The sequence below is a fragment of the Rhopilema esculentum genome, chromosome 7 (genome assembly GCF_057945365.1).
Source record: "Rhopilema esculentum isolate cy_ngs chromosome 7, ASM5794536v1, whole genome shotgun sequence".
NCBI lineage: Eukaryota > Metazoa > Cnidaria > Scyphozoa > Rhizostomeae > Rhizostomatidae > Rhopilema > Rhopilema esculentum.
Genome location: NC_142821.1, coordinates 7,052,479 through 7,073,285, shown reverse-complemented (window position 1 = coordinate 7,073,285; position 20,807 = coordinate 7,052,479). Strand labels below are relative to the sequence as shown.

The 20,807-nt window shown below is 37.1% G+C and overlaps 2 protein-coding genes across 3 annotated transcripts; both read left to right on the top strand.

The window, feature by feature from the left end:
- Positions 1-909: 909 nt before the first annotated feature.
- Positions 910-4,986, top strand: LOC135683496 (uncharacterized). The gene is made up of 2 exons (XM_065198758.2): positions 910-2,947; positions 3,596-4,986. Exons 1-2 carry the CDS (start codon positions 2,328-2,330, stop codon positions 3,948-3,950), a joined length of 975 nt encoding a protein of 324 aa, XP_065054830.2. The 5' UTR covers positions 910-2,327; the 3' UTR covers positions 3,951-4,986.
- Positions 4,987-10,006: 5,020 nt separating this feature from the next.
- Positions 10,007-19,707, top strand: LOC135683324 (uncharacterized). 2 transcript variants are annotated; one of them, XM_065198547.2, is made up of 7 exons: positions 10,007-10,197; positions 12,433-12,575; positions 13,157-13,233; positions 13,593-13,886; positions 14,652-15,454; positions 15,792-17,447; positions 19,002-19,707. In XM_065198547.2, exons 3-7 carry the CDS (start codon positions 13,167-13,169, stop codon positions 19,605-19,607), a joined length of 3,426 nt encoding a protein of 1,141 aa, XP_065054619.2. In that variant the 5' UTR covers positions 10,007-10,197; positions 12,433-12,575; positions 13,157-13,166; the 3' UTR covers positions 19,608-19,707. The 2 variants fall into 2 exon arrangements, with proteins under 2 accessions (XP_065054619.2, XP_065054620.2); XM_065198548.2 differs by lacking the exon at positions 12,433-12,575.
- Positions 19,708-20,807: the final 1,100 nt, after the last annotated feature.

Sequence of the window (20,807 nt, the reverse complement as noted above, 5' to 3'; positions counted from 1 at the left end):
TGGGTGGGATGAATGTTTTTCCATGTAAACGCTGACTGGTGGGATGAAGCTGGATAAAAGGGATGCAATTTTCATATACATGCCATCAGATTTTGTCCCGCTTGACATCACACAGGCTGGAGGTGGGATGATCTTCTCGGAATGTGGGATAGAATCTGCATGTAAACACTCGATAATTTCACCCCATCTGCCAGATGATGGACTGAAATCATGAAGAAATTTGTCAAAAAAGGACCAGGAGAGCACAAAGAAATGGATGCTACCAAGGAAATAATTTCGGTTTTTATGCTACCGTTTGAGGGTTTTTGTCAAAAAATACTACCATTTGAGAATATTTTTTTAAATTTTAGCTTTGGCCCTCTTTGACCCTGACCGGACCCCCTGTCAGGCCATAATTTGAGTACCCCCCGGACCCCTGTCAGGCCATAATATGAGTGACCCCCGGACCCCTGTCAGGCCATAATGTGGGTACCCCCCTCCCCCCGGACAGTAAACTCAGTGGGTTACATCAAACCACAAGTAGAACCAAAAACTTTGTTCTCAGAAGACTCACTCGTTTCCTACACTGCAACTCCAAATAAGGCCAATGTGTTTTCAATGGGATTAAGAGAAAAACCCAATGAAATACAAAAGCAATACGTTTACATATAGTGTTACTACAACTTACAAACGGATAATTAAGCGACACAGTTCACATGACTCGGTTCCAACCGCCACGTGCCTGGGTCTGGTCACAACATAAGAAAGAAAATATTAGTTTTCTTTTCATTCATCAATAGATATAACTGAAAACATGGTTTCTTAATGTGACAAAAAAGGGAATCCCCAAAATCACTATATAAAACTGAAAAGACAGCTAAAATGATAGGGTCGATTTTATTCTTTCGATGGTTAGGCACTAATTCTCTATTCAATGGACCTAGATGATGGCAAGAATGAGTTCTTGCATAGATGTAGGAGCCGGGGGCACAAGGGGGCACGTGTCCCTGAAACTAGGTTTGTCGACCTTAGAAAATCATTGTTAAGGTTCAAGTAACAGCTGTCTTGTATGAATTTTTAAGTGAAATTCTATTCCTCAAAACGAAGCAAAGTTTGCCCGAAACAGAGTCCGTGGGAGTTGCCAGCCAATAACCAACTGGATGACAAAAAGGAAACATGGTTAACGCCCATTTTGGCTCTTATATCACATACTTGTGGGCGTACTTGCACAGATAATGGTCGAAACAGAAACGTACATTATAAATTTATGTATGAATATCAGATGATTGCAAACTAGAATGTTGCATTGAAAAATCGAAAAAGGGAAATATTAAAATTTAAGAAATGAACCCAGACATATTACTAGTTTGATATAAAGAAAAATGAAATAAAAAAAGAAAGAACCAAAATATCCTTTTTGCATAATAAACAAGGTGATATGTTTATAGAAAAATAAAATAAATCTTGTATGCCGTAGATTATTTAAGGCCCTATTTGGGGTATCATTCCATACTTAAGCACCAAAATACTTTACTGATCTAAGGCCATTTAAAGATATGTATAAATAATGGTAGAAAATGTGTCATTTTAATTAATGAAATTCAATGTTTAAAGCCATTCACTCATAGATTCCACGGAGGGCAACAGCTCTATAATGTGCAGATAAATAATAAGGTAACAACGAATTGTTCAAGTAGGTCATTGTCACTATATTGAAATCAGGGACGAATTTTAGAGGAACGTTTTGGAGTGGGGAAGTTAGATAATAATCGGATTATAGTACCACCCTCTTCAGGGGCCTAGAAACTGATAAAAACGCCCATTTTTGCAATTTATTAAGTCACACAATCAAATGCTCCAGTCAAATGAAATCAGCCCTACACGCCCTCCCATTAACTTATTATTGATTGCCATAAACTTCTCTGCGTCCAGGAAAATCCACCCCAGTCCACCCCTGTCAACCTCATGTCCACCCTGTTACGATACCAGAGCCCGTGTTTGATCAATTTAACGGTGATATCCTTATTTCTTTTAATTTTCTGTTGTGGTTTTTTTTCACAATGGAGATCTCCCTCCGTGCATCTCGTTTCTGATAGCGGTTAATCTCGTTGGATTTTGAGAAAAAATTTGTGTCATTCATAGATCCCTTTCCGCGTTTCACTGACACACCTAGCGTACTTTCGTTTATCAAAGAACAGGTGGAATCTCCTTGTGGCTTTGGTTCCGGCATTGCAATCATGTGCACCAAAGGTCTCCTATAAAAGGCCTTGTGTCGACTAATATCTTCAGAGCAGCTTAGTCTCAGTGACGCTCATATCATTTTGAAACAGTTAAAGTCACCTTGAAAGATGTCTCAGGCGTTCAGTGTGTATATCAATTCTTTAACATCCCTGGTCAAGCAAAAGGAAGTCACATTACAATGTGGAATGGTTATAGCAGCAACTGCATGCCTTAATCAATTGCTGACCAAATCGTTCTTTCAATGTCCTATAGCAGTCCATTACATGTATGGATGGATATTTATGGTCCTTCCTGGACTGGTTTTGGCAATTCTATCATTGCTTGCATCGAAAAGCTTTTCTGTGGCTTTGATAGGATTCTGTAGAAAGGACGAAGATGTTCCTCCAACAGCAACTTTCGGCAAAAGAAAGCGGACTTGGTATCATATTATAAAGAATCTGTCGTTTTCACTGGCTTTTGCAGCTTTAGCCTTCATGAGCTGGTTGACAATGTCTCTGCTTTTCTCTGAAGCATACTCATGCACTGTGGTTGGACCATTCAACGAGAAGGCACAAGCCAAATTTTCAAAAGCTGTTTATGAGACCGAGAAGAAAAGATACAACACCTACTCAAGACTGGCTGGTCTGATTCTTCTAACGATTGGAATATCAGCAGTGTTTTTCTTCCACCTACTCGTCAAATGCTGCTTTACAGAACTGCTATCCAAGGAGCTTGCCAGTATGCGAAGGTGCTTATTTCTACCAGTTTTATCATAAGGTTTATAGATCTATCACTAGATAGGACTTAAGTGCTAGAACAGTATAGCAGCAATAATACATGCTACAAATATTCAAGAAAAAAATCTCCGAATTTACCAGTGGCGTAGCGTCAAGGCATGCTAGTAATTCGCCGCATGCCTTGTAAAATTTGGTTAAAAACAGTTTAAAACCATCTTTTTTGAAAAAGAAACAGCTGCTTTCATGATTAATTATAATGCACATTGTCGCATCCTTGCTCTATCCATTGGAGCTCGATGTGCCCACCCTAGTTTTTACCCTAAAGTAATTCTAGTACTTCCGCATCTCTTTGAGTACTTCGTATCCCTGCTTCTAAAGATCCTTTCTTTGCTTTCTATTGAAATCAGTGGATCCTGACTAGCAACCTTTGTTTGCAGCACATCTCATTTCTCTAGATGTATGTTGATGTATCTCGGCGCAATTCATTAGTACCCTGCATGTGAACTTCAGTCTCGAACATCGTCATCTCTGATGTGTTTGTAAAACGGGCGGAAACAAATATTTTCACAAGATAATATTAAAATTAAAGTGTATTCTTAAACCCAGGTTTTGATATCTTGTATGTCTATAATTCAAATGAAATTTAAAATCTGTTTTAGTTATGACGAAATCGAAGCTAAAGCTGCAGACGAAGAATTCGACATTTTGATGCAAAAATCAGCTGATGCAAGGGGCAGGCAAATGGTCAGACAATTTTTGGACACATTCCATAAGAAAGAAAACTATGAAGAGGCAGCATTAGAAAGAGACGTAGTTTTTGATCTTCGAAAGTTCCTTGCTTTGAGATATCCAAAGCTTGACATGAATGGGGAAACAACAGTGGCATATTGTGACCAAGATCAACTTCCAAAGAACTTTTATGCTGACAAAGTGGATGGAGAAATAACAAACACGAAAGATTCTAAATCTAACACAGAACATGCTTTATATTTCACCCATAGCTCTAATGTTTAAAAATAGATTTTGTCTAGAACATGAATCCCACCGATCACTTCCCCATCCCAGAGTTTACAACTTATGTGGGAACCCTTGAGATATGTTGCTCAGGGAAAGACCTTACACAGCAAACGATTAAACACTTGTGGTTGCTTTTTTCTTCTGAAATCGTCATAGTGCACAAAAGCAAGCGATTTTTATGCAACTGCATACCTTAGAACGATTTAAAATATCGTATATTTTATATATTTATATATTTTTAACTAATATTTTACATAACATAATTCAAGCATACATTAACACTATGTTAAACCACTTTCTTTTTCAGTTGTTTACCTATTTTTGATGCTAAAGAAATGCATTTGTGATTAAGTTTGTAAACGAATTTTGATTTATGCACTATGGATATTATAACAATTTTGTATGTATATGTTGATAATTATTAGTATATGCAAAAATGTTATTTTGATTACAGATTAATGTTATTGTAATTTAATTTAGGGTGAAAATATCAGAAAGAATAGTTCTATGACAAATCATTTACGAAGTCTTCCTTTCTTCATTCAATGAATCTTGAGCCACAAAGGCAACAGGATGATCTACCCTGTTTATTTCGTGATGATAGCATTAAGAATATAGAATCAGTGGCGTAACAGACGTAGGTCGGGGTTAGAGTAAGTCCCAAGGGCCCCCAAGCCAATCTTAAGGGCATTAATTGAATTAAATAGTGATTTGAGAAACAAATATTCTAAAGTTAAACATGTTATAGAAAGACAGAGAGTTTGCAAAACCAGTAGTTTCCTGCTAAACAAGACAATCATTTACCAATAGGTTTCCTTTGCGTAGAACGATACCCTGGGTACCAGACTCACTATATATAAAATAATAGGTAATTTTATATTTAAAAAGAGGGCAGAAAAAACACACACACCCAGCCAGCATAATGGTGGGGCACCTCAAGAGCAGAACAATAAATTGTTATGCACTTGATCGATATCCGACCTTTCTCTACCCAATAAATCGATATCCGACTTGTCTCTACCCTGAAGCCAACATAACATAGGTAACAAATAGACTTCTCGTCGGTCTGCAGAGACAAGTAGCAGAAGCCTGTTGCACATTTGCCAGGACCATGTGCAACATACTAGCTAGATCATCGCAAGATAGCCTCACTCAAAACTACATCAACATGGCCAGAAAAAAATATCCCGGTGCACAAACCCCTATTCTAGCATAACAAAGGCATAAAAATCTCAGAGACTGGCCAATTCATACTAAATTTTTGCTTTACATGGCATTGCAAGATGCCCCAATGCCACTCCTTCACTGTATTTACTATGTCACGTCCAACTCCAACGTCGTTTTTCTATGCGCGGCACATCTTTATGAGGAGAAAATAACCCAAGAGATTGGAAATAGAAATAAAACTGTGTCAACATACTGTACACCACAGACTTTACATTCCATAAGATACACAACATTGGACGAATCACAATTAAACGGAAAATCAATCTTATATCCCTTATCAGTTATATGGGAAGTAAAAGTATCACTGTCACACATATCATAGCACACTTGACATCGAGACTTACGGCATGGAGTACAACCCTTGTTATGCGAGACACTTCCGCTTCCCCCTAAGTTTAGCCCTAACTAACTTATCTTTACGATTTTTTCATCTCTTAAAAGATGGTTAAAAGAGAGGAAACACCTTCCTATGCTCTTCCGATGCTGTAAGCATAGGATGAAGTCTCCCCGCCGCCTTGCCCGCATTCAAGGCTGGATGGTATGTAGTTCCGTTTGTCACTGGGGAGCTCATTCAGGCCCTGTTTACATGAGATCGGATCCGAACTATATCGGAACCATTTGGATCCGAACTCATTTTTGACGGGGTGTTTACACAGATTCGGATCTGAAAATATTGCGCTTTCACAGGATCGGATCCGTATTGACCCCGCCGGGTTCACTCTATAAGAATCTATATACCATGTGAGTTCCAATAATGGAGTTCTACCCCCTTATCTCTGACATAACTGGCATCGCAACACACCCTTATCTCTGAAAATTTGGGTATGTTACACCCCTTTTCTCTGACACAAAAGACCCAAGATGCGCATATTTGTGTGTATAACGAAATTTTGGTGGCAATTATTCAACCTCAGAAGGTAGAAAATAATTGATCCTTCACAGCGACTGAAAGCTATTGTATCTGCTTTTATATTTTTGTTTTATTGTTTCTCAATAAGAGGCTCCTTGGATTTTGTTTACTCTATTTTCCAGCACAACTTTCAGCAGTTCGGCCGTCTCCTCATCATTCAAACCAAAAACTTTGCTCTTTGGTTCTTTATAAACCGTTATAAACCTTTGCACTTTGGTTCTTTATAAACCTCTTTATTCATTTTGAAAAAGCAGACATTTTTATAAATAGATTTGATAGCTGAGGTTAAGGCTGCGTTTACCGTAAAACTTTTGATCCGGATAGCAAGTTAAGTGGTTAGGCTTTCCGTTTACCCGAGTACTGGTCTATCTGTATCAAACTTGATTCGGTTAGCCGCACAACTTTTGACCCTTTGTTTACCGATTCAACTTTTGATCCTTGATTCGGTTTGCCGATTCAAGTGAAGTGTAAGAAAGCAACTTATTCTTATTGAGTCATGCAGAACGACAGGCCCTAATGCAATCCCTGAAATTGCAAACGATTTTTGCGCTACCTCTTTTGTTTAAGTGCAGACCACTGTTATTAAGGTCATCTACAGTTATATTACTGTTATCAATAAAGTGAAAGTTGTTTTTTCCATAACTGTCATACAAGATACTATTCAGCTGTTGGGCATTGATATCAGAATTGCTATACTTAGCTTCACGAGTGATTCCCGAAAACCCTATTATTGCTAATCTAAACATTAACAGTATCACAAAAACAAGTTTTGCAAACTGAAAGATTTGATTGCGACTAGTTCATATGACTGCGTGATCATTAGTGAAACCAAAATTGATGATTCTTTTTCAACTGAACAATTTTTTATTTCTGGATATAGAATTCCATATCGTGCTGATAAAAATATATCGTCACTGCATATAATCCACCTAATGCTAATAACGAAAATTTCAAAAATACAATAATTAGAATAGTTGATAAAATCTCTTCGCATTATGACAATTTTATCATCATTGGTGATCTTAATTTAACCCCAATTAATTCACACCTCAAAACAATATGCTCTTCCTTTGGCCTTACTAACCTTATAAAAGAACCAACCTGCTACAAACCAAACTGTAATCCATCATCAATTGATGTAGTTTTAACAAATCGTAAAAATCATTTTAAAAATAGCATAGCAATTGAATCTAGTTTAAGTGATTTCCACAAATTAATTCTAACTACATTGAAATCGTCTCTGCCTAAACACCACCCTAAAATTCAACATTACCGAGATTTAAGTAAATTCACAGAGGAAAGTTTCTGCCAAGATTTGCTGGCATCACCTTTTAATCTTTAGTGAATATCAACAAGATGGTAATCAAGCATTAAATAGTTTTCAAGATATTTTTAGTAGCATTGTTAACAAACACGCCTCTCTTAAATCCAAAATAGTTCGAGCAAACAATAAGCCTCTTACCAAAATTCATCGAAAAGCAATTATGTTACGCACAAAACTGAAAAATATTTATAATAAATATAGAACTAAAAACAATGTTCAAAAGTATAAAGAACAACGAAATCATTGTGCAAATCTTCGTCAACATGTTACGTCTAATTACTTTACAAAAATCTGTCAAGAAGGCATGCTAAATTCAAAAACATTTTGGAAAAAATTAAAACCATATTTTTTCACTAAAGGTCAAGGCGATTCAGAAATCACAATTTCTGAGAATGATTGTCTTATTAGTGATCCACAGTGAGTTGCTGAGATTCTGAATACCCATTTCGGTAGCATTGGTTAAACCACAAATTCAATCCATAAAGGACGGACTGAGAATTCAACAATAACTGAAATCATAGGATACTGAGACAAGTAATTGTGAAGCTAATCACAAAAAGGCACACGGGCACGAAATAATCATGCTCAGTTGATATCATCCTACAACCCCTCTTGAACATAATGATTAAATGCATTATTCAAGGATTTTTTTCAAATTTTTAAAGAAACGCTTTAGTGTCACCTGTCTTTAAGAAAAAGGATTATTTCAATAAGGAAAATTAAGTCTACTAACGACACTTTCAAAAATATTTTAAAAAGCAATAGAGCTTCAACTTTCTCCATTTCTTGAAGAAAAATTTTCCAAATTCCTATGCGCATATAGAAAACAGTTTTCTTCCCAGCACACTCGCTTTAGACTGGAAAACAGAACTGGAAAGGAACAAAGATATTGGCGATGTCCTTATGGATTTGTCAAAAGCCTTTGACTGTCTACCAAAAAACCTACTTTTAGCAAAACTATATGCCTATGGTGTAGATAGAAATTCTCTTTTATTTATACAATACTACCTGTCTAATAGAAAGCAAAGAGTCAAAGTGAAGATCATTACAGCTCCTGGGGTAAACTTGGACAAGGAGTGCCACAGTCAGGGACCAATACTTGGACTTCTACTTTTCAATATTTTCCTAAATGATATTCTTTACAGCCTTACTGAAGGGTCTTTATGTAATTTTACTGAAAGTCGAAAGATTCGAAACAATACATTTCTTGTCTTTTTGGCGCCAAGTCTAGGAATGCAATATGCGAAGTAGCTCGAAATGGACATCTTTCATCGTATAGGTCCGTAGCCAAGGGGTGGCATGGGGTGGCAATGCCACTCCTGGAGCACGAGAATAACGGCTGTATGCGACCCTGAGACTTTTGTTCCTAATCTTTTGAATAGGTTTTCCCGTCGTTTTCATTGGAGCGGAAGGAAAATTGTTTATTGGGGTCTCTCATTACCAACCTAGGACTTAAGATGGATACATATACTGCTTAAGTGTAACAACTTCACTTCAATTACCACATACACACTGCAAATAACTTAATTCTAAACTTCGCCTGAATTGGACATAGGAAGTTTGCCACCTCTACTCCACTGCCCTGGCTGCACGCAAGCTACCTTATTTTGGATCCGATCCCAGCCGTTACACGGGACCTTTATGAGATCGGATCCAAACGGGACCATCTTCAAAACCAATCCCAAACAGGCACGGATAGCAGATCCAAATGGAATGGGGTCCGCCAGGTCCCTTGTAAACGCAAAGCCTATCCGTACCTAGCTTGCGTGCAGGCTCTGTTGACAAAATTGAAATATGAGAAAAAGTAGAGTCTGCGAAGCCGAGCCAATTTTCTTGTTTACAGATTCCTCAAAATCAAGGAACCGAATTTGATTGGTTGGGGGAATTTCAATTGCTTTTTTCAGTTTTCAAAGTGGCGCCTTCGAGCCGAAATATAAATGAATGGTATCAGGATAATAGAATAGGTCTGTTTATTCTTTTGAACAACTAAAATTGCAGAAAAACATTGCACGCTAATGGAGTTGTTGTTCTAGTGCTTAGAATAAAATGTTGATGTCAGCGAACAAGAAAAGCGGCCCTGTTGCGCAGACTCTACTTTATCTCCTCTTTTAAATTTCGGAGTCTGCACCCCGGGGGGGGGGGGGGTGTACTTAGTATATTTTGCTGACGGGATGTGCACGTCTTTCCGGGTATCATTTTCAGCAATTTATTCTAAGGCCGGGTATCTGTTCAAAGGATATAATCTTAAGCCGGTTGCCTGATTTTCGTTTTTTTTCTATTCAAAAATAAAAGCAAAGAAGCTGCCCGCCCATTGTTTTTGTTGTGTTCTGATGACCATAACTGGCACCAAAGCTTTTGTTTTCCTTTGTTTCCAGAAATTCCAAAGCCGGGTGTCATTTTTAGCTTTCTTTTTCTAAAGCCGGTTCACCAAAACAATCTTAGGAGTGCACATCCCCGTTGTTTTGGTATCCAAGTAACCCCCCCCCCCCCCCCCGGGTTCTGCACGCATCCGTTCCGTTCCGTACGGATCCGTTCGGATTCGATCCCGTGTAAACAGGCCCTTCATTTTATTGCAAAGTTTGAATAGAATGTATTGTTTGGACTGCCTTTTTGGAACAAAAGCAGATCAGTTAGTCAACTTGCGTAATTATCTTTGCGAAACAAATGGGCGATTAATGCTCAATTGTTTCGGGACGAGATGCACTGGCCTTTGGGAAGTCAAAAAAGAATCAAATTTTAGGACGGGAGAAGCGCATGGTTTTATGAAATCTCCTGTCTCGAAGGTAAGCAACATTTTTAGAAATTTTCTTCGATGAAACTTGAAAGTAAACTTTAGCAAAAACTAATTTGCCCTTGTACTTCGAAAGATTCTGTTGACTTTTATTGACTGGATAGACATCACAGACACCTAGCCTAGTAAAAACTCTAAACACAAACTTCATTACTCGTGGCAGCCTAAAGATTCAGTGATTTGCGAAAAGACTCTAGTACTCGCACTATGTGCAAGCTATCTCTTGTACTTTGCAGGATCTGCCCAATGTTGTCCACTCTCATTTTAGGCCCCGAGTACACTTCTTCCTGTTCAGTGAGCGAAAATTCCGCTTTCCAGCTCCTTAAATGCTTTCAGCTGTATTTAGAGTTGCGTAGAAATTAACTTTTGTTTTTGTTGAATATACTTGCTTGCAGGGGCGTCGTGACTAAGGGGCAGGGGGAAATGTGCCCCCTAGCATTGACCATTCTGAAATTTTTCGAAGTTCGGCTAAGGAATATATTTCATTCACAGAAAACTAAAAACGTTTAATCAGTATAAAGAAGGAGATTGCAAAAAAAGATATATATATGTATTCAAAATGTAAAATGTTTAAACGATAGTATATAGAATCAAAGAAAACACTTTCGTAAGACGTTTCGCTTTCGCTTCATCAGTAATAACTTTACAAAATCAGAGGAGCCTACTTATCAACCTAAATTACAATAGAACACTACAATACAATGAGATTAGTAAATATGTTAATGATTGATAAAATACGCTCCATTGATTGCCCCAATTACCTATTCCTAGCAAACTATATATATATGTATTCAAAAGCTCATAATGTAAAATGTTTAAACGATAGTATATAGAATCAAAGAAAACACTTTCGTAAGACGTTTCGCTTTCGCTTCATCAGTAATAACTTTACAAAATCAGAGGAGCCTACTTATCAACCTAAATTACAATAGAACACTACAATACAATAGAAACCTAAGGGGCACCTGCCTAATACAATACATATTGTCAAATGTGTTATATATATATATATGTGACGTCATCAAAACCTATTTCAGAATTTCTTAATTTTGATCACAAAATCTGAAAGAACGGCATAAAAAACTTTTTAATATGCAAAATCAGTTAGATATATTCAAAATTGGGCGAGATATGGCCAATGAGATATGGCTAACGGACTTCTGTTATTCTAACGGAAGACATTTGATGGGGTTCGTACAGAGGTTTAATGGGGCAAGAGCCTGTGCTCATGTGGCCATATCTCCTCCAATTTGTAACTCCTCTCTCTCTCTCTCTCTCTCTCTCTCTCTCTCTCTCTCTCTCTCTCTCTCTCTCTCTCTCTCTCTCTCTCTCTCTCTCTCTCTCTCTCTCTCTCTCTCTCTCTCTCTCTCTCTCTCTCTCTCTCTCTCTGGTGATATCTTTGTTTAATGCATACATTTGGTATGGCAGCACTGTCATTTTTGCGTGTTGGGGATTTCCGATTTCCTTCCATGCCTAACAATTTATTTTTGGTATTTTGTTTTCGTTGTTTTAGCTGGTATTGACGCAAATGCCTCACTTTGGTAGTGAGGCGCATTAGCTGACTCATATACATTTATAGTTGTAGTTTTATCATAGGTTAACGTATATGATGTTCTAGTATTTAATTGGTTCTTTTTTGTTTGTTGCACCGAAAACGTAGTTAGTTGACCTTATTTAGAAAGCACATGGTATGATGTAAAAAGAATGTGATGCCAGACTGTAGGCAGATTGAGTAGAAACGAGCTTGAAGTAGAGATGAAACAAAATGAATGAAATTAAGAGCAGCTAACGGAAATCGGAAATCAGAGGTTTTTCTTCGTCGACTTCTACGAATGTCTATAAGATAGAAGATAAGAAATTTAGAAGGTTTCTTAACATGGCGTGAAAATCGCTGTTTACCAGTTATTAGGCCTGCAAGCACAGTTTTTCCAGGAAAACATATATGCCCCAATTGATCTAATGGGTTTTTATACCCTGATACTGACCTCGTGGTTTTTCTACCCTGATACTAAAACAATTGCTTGTGCCGTGTAATAAATTCAAATCTAACATGGCTTTTCATAAGCTATTTGCCGCAACACCATTACACTTGGTATTTTTTTAGAATACTATAAAATTTGTCAAGCCTCGATATTTTTGAAAACCTTTTTATTTTGAGTCTTAACTACTTCTTAAGGAAGCCTTTTTTTCTTTAACCTTTACTTCTTAAGGAAGCCTTAACTTTAAGCACAAAAGGGACAGAGCAATAGCAGCTACGGTCCTAGATTGCTTCAAGTCTCCGTTCTGAACTTCGTTCAAGAACTGCACTTTCCCTGCTGTGAAGAATAAAGAACGGAAAGGAGCCAAAGAGAGAATAATTCCAAAGTCAATGTATTTGATTTTCTTTGATTTCCATTCAAAAAACTACGATTGTATTTGATTGCTTCTTTCCTCTTATTTTCCAGAGTCCAACCGAACATTTAAGGGTAATAAAAGAACGTTTCAGAATCACTGATACGCAGTAGGCATTAACAGATTTATTGCCGACAAAGATGAACATCATCATCATCATCAATAAATTAAAATGATAATAATCATCACCATTCTCAGGACGATGGTGCCTAGCTGAGGAACCAATCATTGGTCTGGGAAAGCCTCATTAGTGCCCTAACTTTTTCCAAGCAACAATTTTCCCTTTTGGCCAAAAGTACTTTGAAAAGTGCCACTTTTGCATGTCCCTATCATACAACGAAATGTTCCATTTACGTGGTGCCTACTTTTTTCAGCACGTCCCATTTCCCATTGACAGAAATAGGACAAATGGCGTTTCAAATGGATGAGGCAAAAGGGTTTCTCTCTTTTCTCCTTGTATCCAAATTTTTTAGAGTATATGTTTGACAGAGGTACAGCTGGTGCATCAGCTTTCTTGTACCTTTAACCTTACTTTTAATCTTGTACGTTCAACATTTTAGGTAGTTGAAGATGCCAGCATATACGTTCATTTCTTTGGCATTCATTATATTACAACTCTGTCAAGCATGGAAAGAAGGTACTGAATAGTCTACCCCATCTTGTTTGTTATTCAAACTGTAGCAGATTCTTTGGATTTTCAAGATCCTCGCCCCACTACAAGTTATAACGACAGGGACTGGGGGAGGTATCCTCAACTCTTTTCCAAGACAAAGGACGTACTCACTAGAAAAATGTTTTTCATAGTATCAAGCTATTGGCAGAAAATGCAAGCAGGTCATTGAGAAGTAATGATATCAACTACTGCTACTACATTCAGATATTTTCCCGAAAAACTTCTTGCTTATGGCCGGAGGAATGATAAACAGGTTTTATAGACTCTACAAATAATTTCTAGTCTTAGATGTAAAAAATAGCCATTTTTGAATTTATTTACAGAACTGGCACCGGAGAGCAAGTTCCATTCAGCACTGCAATACCCACACATAAGCTTCCGTGGAGGCTTTAAGGCGAATGTGGCAACAGCCAATAACGTTCCAGCTAACTTTGATAACGAGAATTTCTTCGATCATGACCAACTCAGCAACAAATATGGCGGAAACGGCCAATGGAACCCTCAAGGAACCAATGATTTCATTTTGATCGATTGTCACGTCACAGGCGCCTGCCCTGCCATTGGAGAATGTACGGAGTCTTCACAGAAAGACACAGTTTGTGGCACGCCTGTAACAGGTAGATAAAAGCATGCCTAGTATTTGTAGATGCACGATGTGTGTGTGCTGATTTACTGCTTGCTAACTTTATGCCCTTATCTTTTGTTTACTGCCAGCTCTTTAAACAGAGGCTGTATAACAGGACCGTAGGAAGGTTAGGATCGTTGGAAAGACACAATTGTCTTAGAGCAATAGGAAAGTATTTTAATTTCGTTGTGTTTTTTGTGCCACTTAAATCGCTACCCAGAGGCATATTGGATGTTATCTAACTATAATTTTTATTATTATTATCCTTATTATAGAGTTTTTTGTCGTGTTTTGCCTATAAATGTCTTACCGTTACAGTAACTGCCTTTGACCAAATGACCAAATGTTACCAAGTTTTCAGAAACATAAAAACGTAGAAACATAGGATACCATGAAATTAGATGGTCTCCTTGTTTTTTATCCATGTAAATGATACAGGAAAAAACGTGCCCGATCTTGAAAAAGATACATTTCTAACCAGTCTTCAAAAGAAGGAATTTTGGAGCAGTTGCTCAGGTCTAAGGTGAACAGTGAAATGGTTTTTTAATTTTTTGGTCATCTTAATGCTCGTTTTCTTATTGACATTTTCTTATTGACGATCTTGAATCATTGTTTATGTGGAAAAGCATATTTTGCGCTGTTAGCCACCTCAGGACAAAAATGCTAGGCAGGACATCCCTCGTTTATTCCATTTTTGAGGTACTCATAACAATTTATATTTCGCATAACTGAATTGTTTTTCCATTTTGATTTGTAGATGGAGGTTTTCGTACATTTGCAAAGATGGTCGATTTAGATCCAGCACATCAAATTGTGCCCGAAATCTGGGGCATGAAGATGCTATTACCAGGGTTTTTTGAAGGAGAACTTGAAGCTACTCCTTTAACAGATAATTGGATGCGTGGGGTTGGCATTGGTGACGGCAAAATGGGTGGAGCCTACCGTTCGTATTTGAAAGACGTTATTTGGCATTCAAATGCTGAGTCTTCAACTGCTGTAAATCAAATGAAGAAAATGTTCCATGAACTTGGAAGTCATCGGTTGTCTGTACTATTTTATTTGGATAGGTACATAGTTAGTTTTCAGGAGAGTGAAAAGGGGTTTGCTTTGGGACGAATCATTGGTACGATTGGGGTTTTGGGGCCTTTAAGTCCACCAAGAAGTTTATGGAGTCGATCCTTGGCAGCGATCCACAGAAAACCTTACGAAGAAGACTTTCAACTCGACAATACGAGCTCCATTTTTTATACCAATGATGCTTCATTTGTTGTGGACAAAAAGCAGAAAAAATTATTCATCAACTTTGAAAACAGCTTGATGACTGATCAGAATGGAGACCCTAAATCTTTTCCACATAATACAAAAATTGGATATTTTAAACAGACGTATGGACTGAATACTACAAAAAAGTCAAATTGCAGCCATTCAACTATCATTCTTGACGACACCTCTAAACTTAATTTTACAAACCTCTTCTTGAACTTTGGTGGAATTTTAAGCTTGGCTTTGTCTGATAAGCAGACAGAAGATTTAGACAGTGTTCCTTTATCTGTATTTCAGGTAAGCAAAAACTAATTTTTGGTTCTGTATGTAAAATGTAATGCAAAGAAATTATTCATTTAATGAACGAATTATTGAATAAATGAATTAATAAAAATGAATGAATGAATGAATGAATGAATGAATGAATGAATGAATTAATTAATTAATTAATTAATTAATTAATTAATTAATTAATTAATTAATTAAAGAAGGTATTTTTGACATCCAGTTAATGAATCATTTTCCAATGCTACTTCAAACTGGTCCTTCGTATAGAACGTTTGAGCAGCTGTAATCTGTGTTTTTGAAGTGTTTACTCTACTACTGTATAAAGTGTCGCGTTCTTTTAATTCAGGTGAATGACTCACAATGTCGGCTGATAATGCAAGAGTACAGCGATGGGATTCTCGTTAAAGCATACAACAAATGGGTATTTCGATTAGAAGCAAAAGAAACAATCATAAGTGATGTATTTGTAACCAAATTCGGAAAGCCCCTTCCGAACACTGCTGTTGCAGTTTCGCCATATAATAGCCTTTTCGACAGTGTACCTGGTTCTGGGAAATTTGAAAATGCCAAATTTAGTAAGAAAGTGTTTTATACCAATATTACAGGAATCGCAACGCTAAGAATACCAACTATTAGCTCTAATTTCAGGAGGAAAAGTTTAGATGGGAATTTAGAAGGCTATTACTTCTACGTCCCTTCAAGTAAAATGCATGCTGCTAAGGTGCATAAAAGATTTTCCATGATTGTTGCCCGTGTATACTCGCAATTTTCATATCCCGAAGACATCACATGGTCTGACCACATAAGGCCAATTTTCCAAACATACGCGAATTTGTTTCCTGTAATGAATAGCAGAAGTCTTGACCTCGGCAACTACTTCGACGTTGTTGAGCACAAATCCATCATAAGCACATCAATGTCACTACCAATGTCACATCCAAGTTTTATGCCAGCAACTAGAGACCTGAGCAAAGAAAAAAGGCGAATGATTTTGAAGTGGCTTGCTCAAGAGAGACCCAAATTGGGCAACGTTTCAGTTCTATTTACAAAGCATTATCTGCTACAGCTTCTTCAAACAGCGTTAGAAGTTACGCATGCCAGCTTACCCCCATTCTTAAACGCACTTTGGTCCATCAAGGGTAAATACAACAGAAAGTTTGCATCAGTCATTAATAAAGTCATTAATCATGAAGTAAATAAGATTGGCATCATAGCCTCTTTAATGTCGACATTAGGTGGAAGAGCCAAATTTGTCCACAAAGATTTTCTTCCCTTTTACCCCGGTCGGTTTCCGGGTGGAATACAAAGTGAGGTGCTTCTCTCAGTTGAAAAGCTATCTGCAAAGCCTTTTCGCACTAGTTTGTTGAAAGCAAAACGTCCTGAGATAAACCACCTAAGCTTATGGTTCAGGAATGCAGTCTTCCAACATTCTTTCTTTAAAAAATATAAAAGATGCGTTGGAATGTATGCTCGTCAAAATCCAAGTTGCAGGCACAAAAGGCTCTTAAGAACGAGACATCACTCAAATATTCTTGCAGGGAAGATGAAGAGAAAGTGTAACTTTGCTACAAAAACTTTCTTGGCTGAATACTTAGAGAAGCTTAAGATGGAGAAACCAAGAAGTTCCTTTTTAGATCCTCAAGATCGAACACTATTCCAATATCATTCATCAATCAACAAGCTCTTTGATCATATTCTATTTGTTCTATCATACATAACAGGGTGTGGATCGAATGACACTTTATTTCGTGCGCCAAAGAAATGGCCATTGAAATTACCACGCAGATCAATTTTCGGTTCCATTCCAGTCATAAGCGATTATTCTTCAGCTGTCGATGCGATTAGACGTCTTATGAGAATAACAAATAGTTTTGATACAGGAGTTGAATCACAGTATAAATTGTTGCTTTCAATTGTGCAAGAATCGTCTTCCTTGCCGGTTTTCAAGCCCTCAAAGAAGTTTCCAAGATCTGCATTTTATGCAGCAAATGCCTTGGCAGAGGTTAGTTGAGACATTCTAAGTTAATCTCAAATTTTACTTCCCTATATTAACTATTATAATTAAAAGTCCATCCAATAAAGTAGCTGCAATCAAATTTTGTAAACAGATGCTTCAAAATTCTCATATTCATTTATATAGCACATCTAATCGAAGAAAAAGATAAAACAAACACAATATTAGAGTTTTCTCTAACAGCGCAGCGGCGTTTCATACATTTCAGGTGCAACACTTATTGAAGGGCCTTGTTGAGGTGGGGGTGGGGGTTACGGTATTACGGTATAAGACTGGGGTAAACTGGTAGATCCAGTTTTGGGTGCTTTTAACCAAAGTCAAAGAACTTAAGATTCCTAAAACCAACACGTGCATTTCTAATAAGAAACTAAACTTATGATTAGCTCTTAGTTTGTTAACTATGATATAATCATGTTATTTCGAATTAAAAAAGGGTAGATACAGTAAGAGCTGCAGTGCATTTGATTCAAAGTTGGTTGAAAACTTTGGTTTGGGAAAATGCCCATATTTGGTAAACGCAGCAGGTTTTTGCCGTTTACCAAAAAAATTTTCATTTTCAGAGGGTAAAGGTAGGTAAATATCATGATGGCAAAAAGTTTGGAGAGATGTTACCCTTGCCGTAATATATACGCCTTGTCTTATACACATGACACATAACACATAACACATAAAACATACCCTTTTTATTCGAATATAAGCCGTGGATTATAATTATTTGTCGGCACATTTCGCTGTGGTTTATACTCAAGGACAACTTACATTGTGTCTTACATAATGAGGGCGTCTTGAATTGTTTTACCCAGATCCTGCCAAGCTACGTAACATAACATGACATAACTTGACATGACATCACATCACATCACATCACATCACATCACATCACATCACATCACATCACATCACATCACATCACATCACATCACATAACATAACATAACATAACATAACATAACATGACATGACATGACATGACATGACATGACATGACATGACATGACATGACATGACATGACATGACATGACATGACATGACATGACATGACATGACATGACATGACATGACATGACATGACATGACATGACATGACATGACATGACATGACATGACATGACATGACATGACATGACATGACATGACATGACATGACATGACATGACATAACATAACATAACATAACATAACGAAACATAACGAAACAAAACGAAACAAAACGAAACATAACGAAACATAACAAAACATAATAAAACATAAACAGATATCCCCACAATCTTTCAAGTGACTCCAGTTTGAATAGAAATTGTTCCTTCTTGAAGATAACAACTTTTCTCTAATGGTATGCCTGGGTTCTTTAGGTATGTTTGCTTTTGGGTTGAGAAACTTGTGTGCAAGTTTGTTTCATTGATTCTGACGCAGCTAGTGAAATTTTCTTTGCAGATTGCAGGTTTCTTTGCTGTGTTCTGCTGTCTGCTGTTGCAAGTTTGATATCTGCTCGTTGGGATTTTCAAGTGATCCGCTGACTCTGTTTCTCTTTCAAATTTTAGAAATCAAAGCACAAAAGTCAAATAGATGTACCTATCGCAATGGGCATTGCAGAGCATGGCGTCTGGCCTATAGCCTCCAATCCAAAGATTCACCATTTCCCCAACGGTACTCTCCGCAATACGGCGATTGCTTTTAACGATATTTACACAAGTTTTTTAGTCTACTGTGAACTGTTGTTCAAAACTTCAAATGACACTTTAAGATGGAAATATCTTGAATCTGTTGATAAACTGGCAACTGCAATGCGAGTTTTGGGGAAGAGGCTTGTCCAGACACCAATTCATAAGAGAGGAAATAGATATGTTGGCCCAAACGGTGCACCAACGTTTGAAATCGATTTCCAATTTGGATTTTTACTAACTGTATCGCATTCTGACACGCTAAGACAGTTGGAAAAGGCTAAATGGAAAGTAAACGTGTACGCGAAAGAGAGAGAGAAATTTATGAAAAAAGGTATAAACTCGAATATTCTATTAATGGAATCCAAATCGAGTAAAGATTATGTTCCAGGAAGCAAAGAAACTTTTGCAGAAAAAAATGATGTTTTTAGGCCTTTGGCTAAAAATCCTTTAGTAGACGTTACTGTAGCTTACAAAAGTCTCTGAAATTATATGCTTTGCGACAAGCAATTTCTGTATGTATCAGATTTGTTTTTTGTGTTTTATTTCATGATAACAAGAATATTAAGAAAAAGTTTTATGTGAAGCGCCTACCCGATTTTGTGTACTCTACCTTTAAGTCAAATTGGCATGCCAAGGAACAATTCTCAAGTGTCTGCTCCAAGGATGTACCTATCGGGGGGGGTGGGGTTTCACACCCTAATAGGAAATTTCAGGTAAAATCCGCTCGGTTGAAGAATCGCATTTGATATTTCAAGAATCTTCATGTCATAAGTTCAATTTAAGATCAAGCGAAGGTCCGTTGGTTAAATATGATGTTCTTTGATATGAATAAAGGTAAACAAACTAATGATTTGTAGCTTTGAAGATTTCTTGTTGGCAAAATTAAAATTTATTACTTGGATGAAGAGAGCGAAGGAACAAAAAGTGAAGATGAGCTGGAGATATTTTGCTGATGATAAAGGAGAAGCAGAATCTGAAAATTGCCACTGATGCAAATTGCATGTAGTGATGCATAGTCAATGTTTGCCGCGGCATTTATTACAAAATCCAAATTTTGGATGCGGCGTTTAAGAACGGGTGGCGCTTTTCAAAGGGCGACGTTCAATACAAAATGAAAAATTTGTCAAATAAAAAATGACAAGAAAAGTAAGATAAAGATAAAGATAAAAGATTTAAAAGATAAAAACAGACTTTAAAGAATGTTCTCTTTTCCCAAAAACACCCCACTCCCTGTCTTCATCAGAGCCCTCGTCTCTATGACAGGAAAACTTCAATATCTATCAAGAAAACCAATAGTATTTCAATAGGAAATTTCAGGTAAAATCCGCTCGGTGGAAGGAACGTTTTAGGTGTTTCAGAGACCTTTATGTCTTAAAATCAATAAAGAATCAAGCAAAGGTAGTTGCTCCGTTGGTTAGATAAGATAATCCTTGATATGAATGAAGGTAAACACACTAATGGTTTCAAGATCTGAAGATTTGTGGCTGGCACTAAATCTAAAAATCGAGGCCCTCTTTAGGTAAAATCTTGTGTTCATTTCCCCTAAAGTTTTTCGGTAGAAGCGTCAACTGCAATTCACTATAAGCTGCAGATTTTTTTAACATTCAAAAGGCACGATAAGATTGAAACAGGGGTCTAAATTGACAATCAGTGCTGCTTGTTATCAAGCTTGAGAAGTAACTG

What these genes read in the sequence shown, in the direction of transcription:
- LOC135683496 (XM_065198758.2), top strand. Translation starts at nt 2,328, where the DNA reads ATGTCTCAGGCGTTCAGTGTGTATATCAATTCTTTAACATCCCTGGTC. An exon ending in GAGCTTGCCAGTATGCGAAG is followed by an intron (nt 2,948 to 3,595) that starts GTGCTTATTTCT and finishes AATCTGTTTTAG; the next exon opens with TTATGACGAAATCGAAGCTA.
- LOC135683324 (XM_065198548.2), top strand. Translation starts at nt 13,167, where the DNA reads ATGCCAGCATATACGTTCATTTCTTTGGCATTCATTATATTACAACTC. An exon ending in CTGTCAAGCATGGAAAGAAG is followed by an intron (nt 13,234 to 13,592) that starts GTACTGAATAGT and finishes ATTTATTTACAG; the next exon opens with AACTGGCACCGGAGAGCAAG. An exon ending in TTCCTTTATCTGTATTTCAG is followed by an intron (nt 15,455 to 15,791) that starts GTAAGCAAAAAC and finishes CTTTTAATTCAG; the next exon opens with GTGAATGACTCACAATGTCG.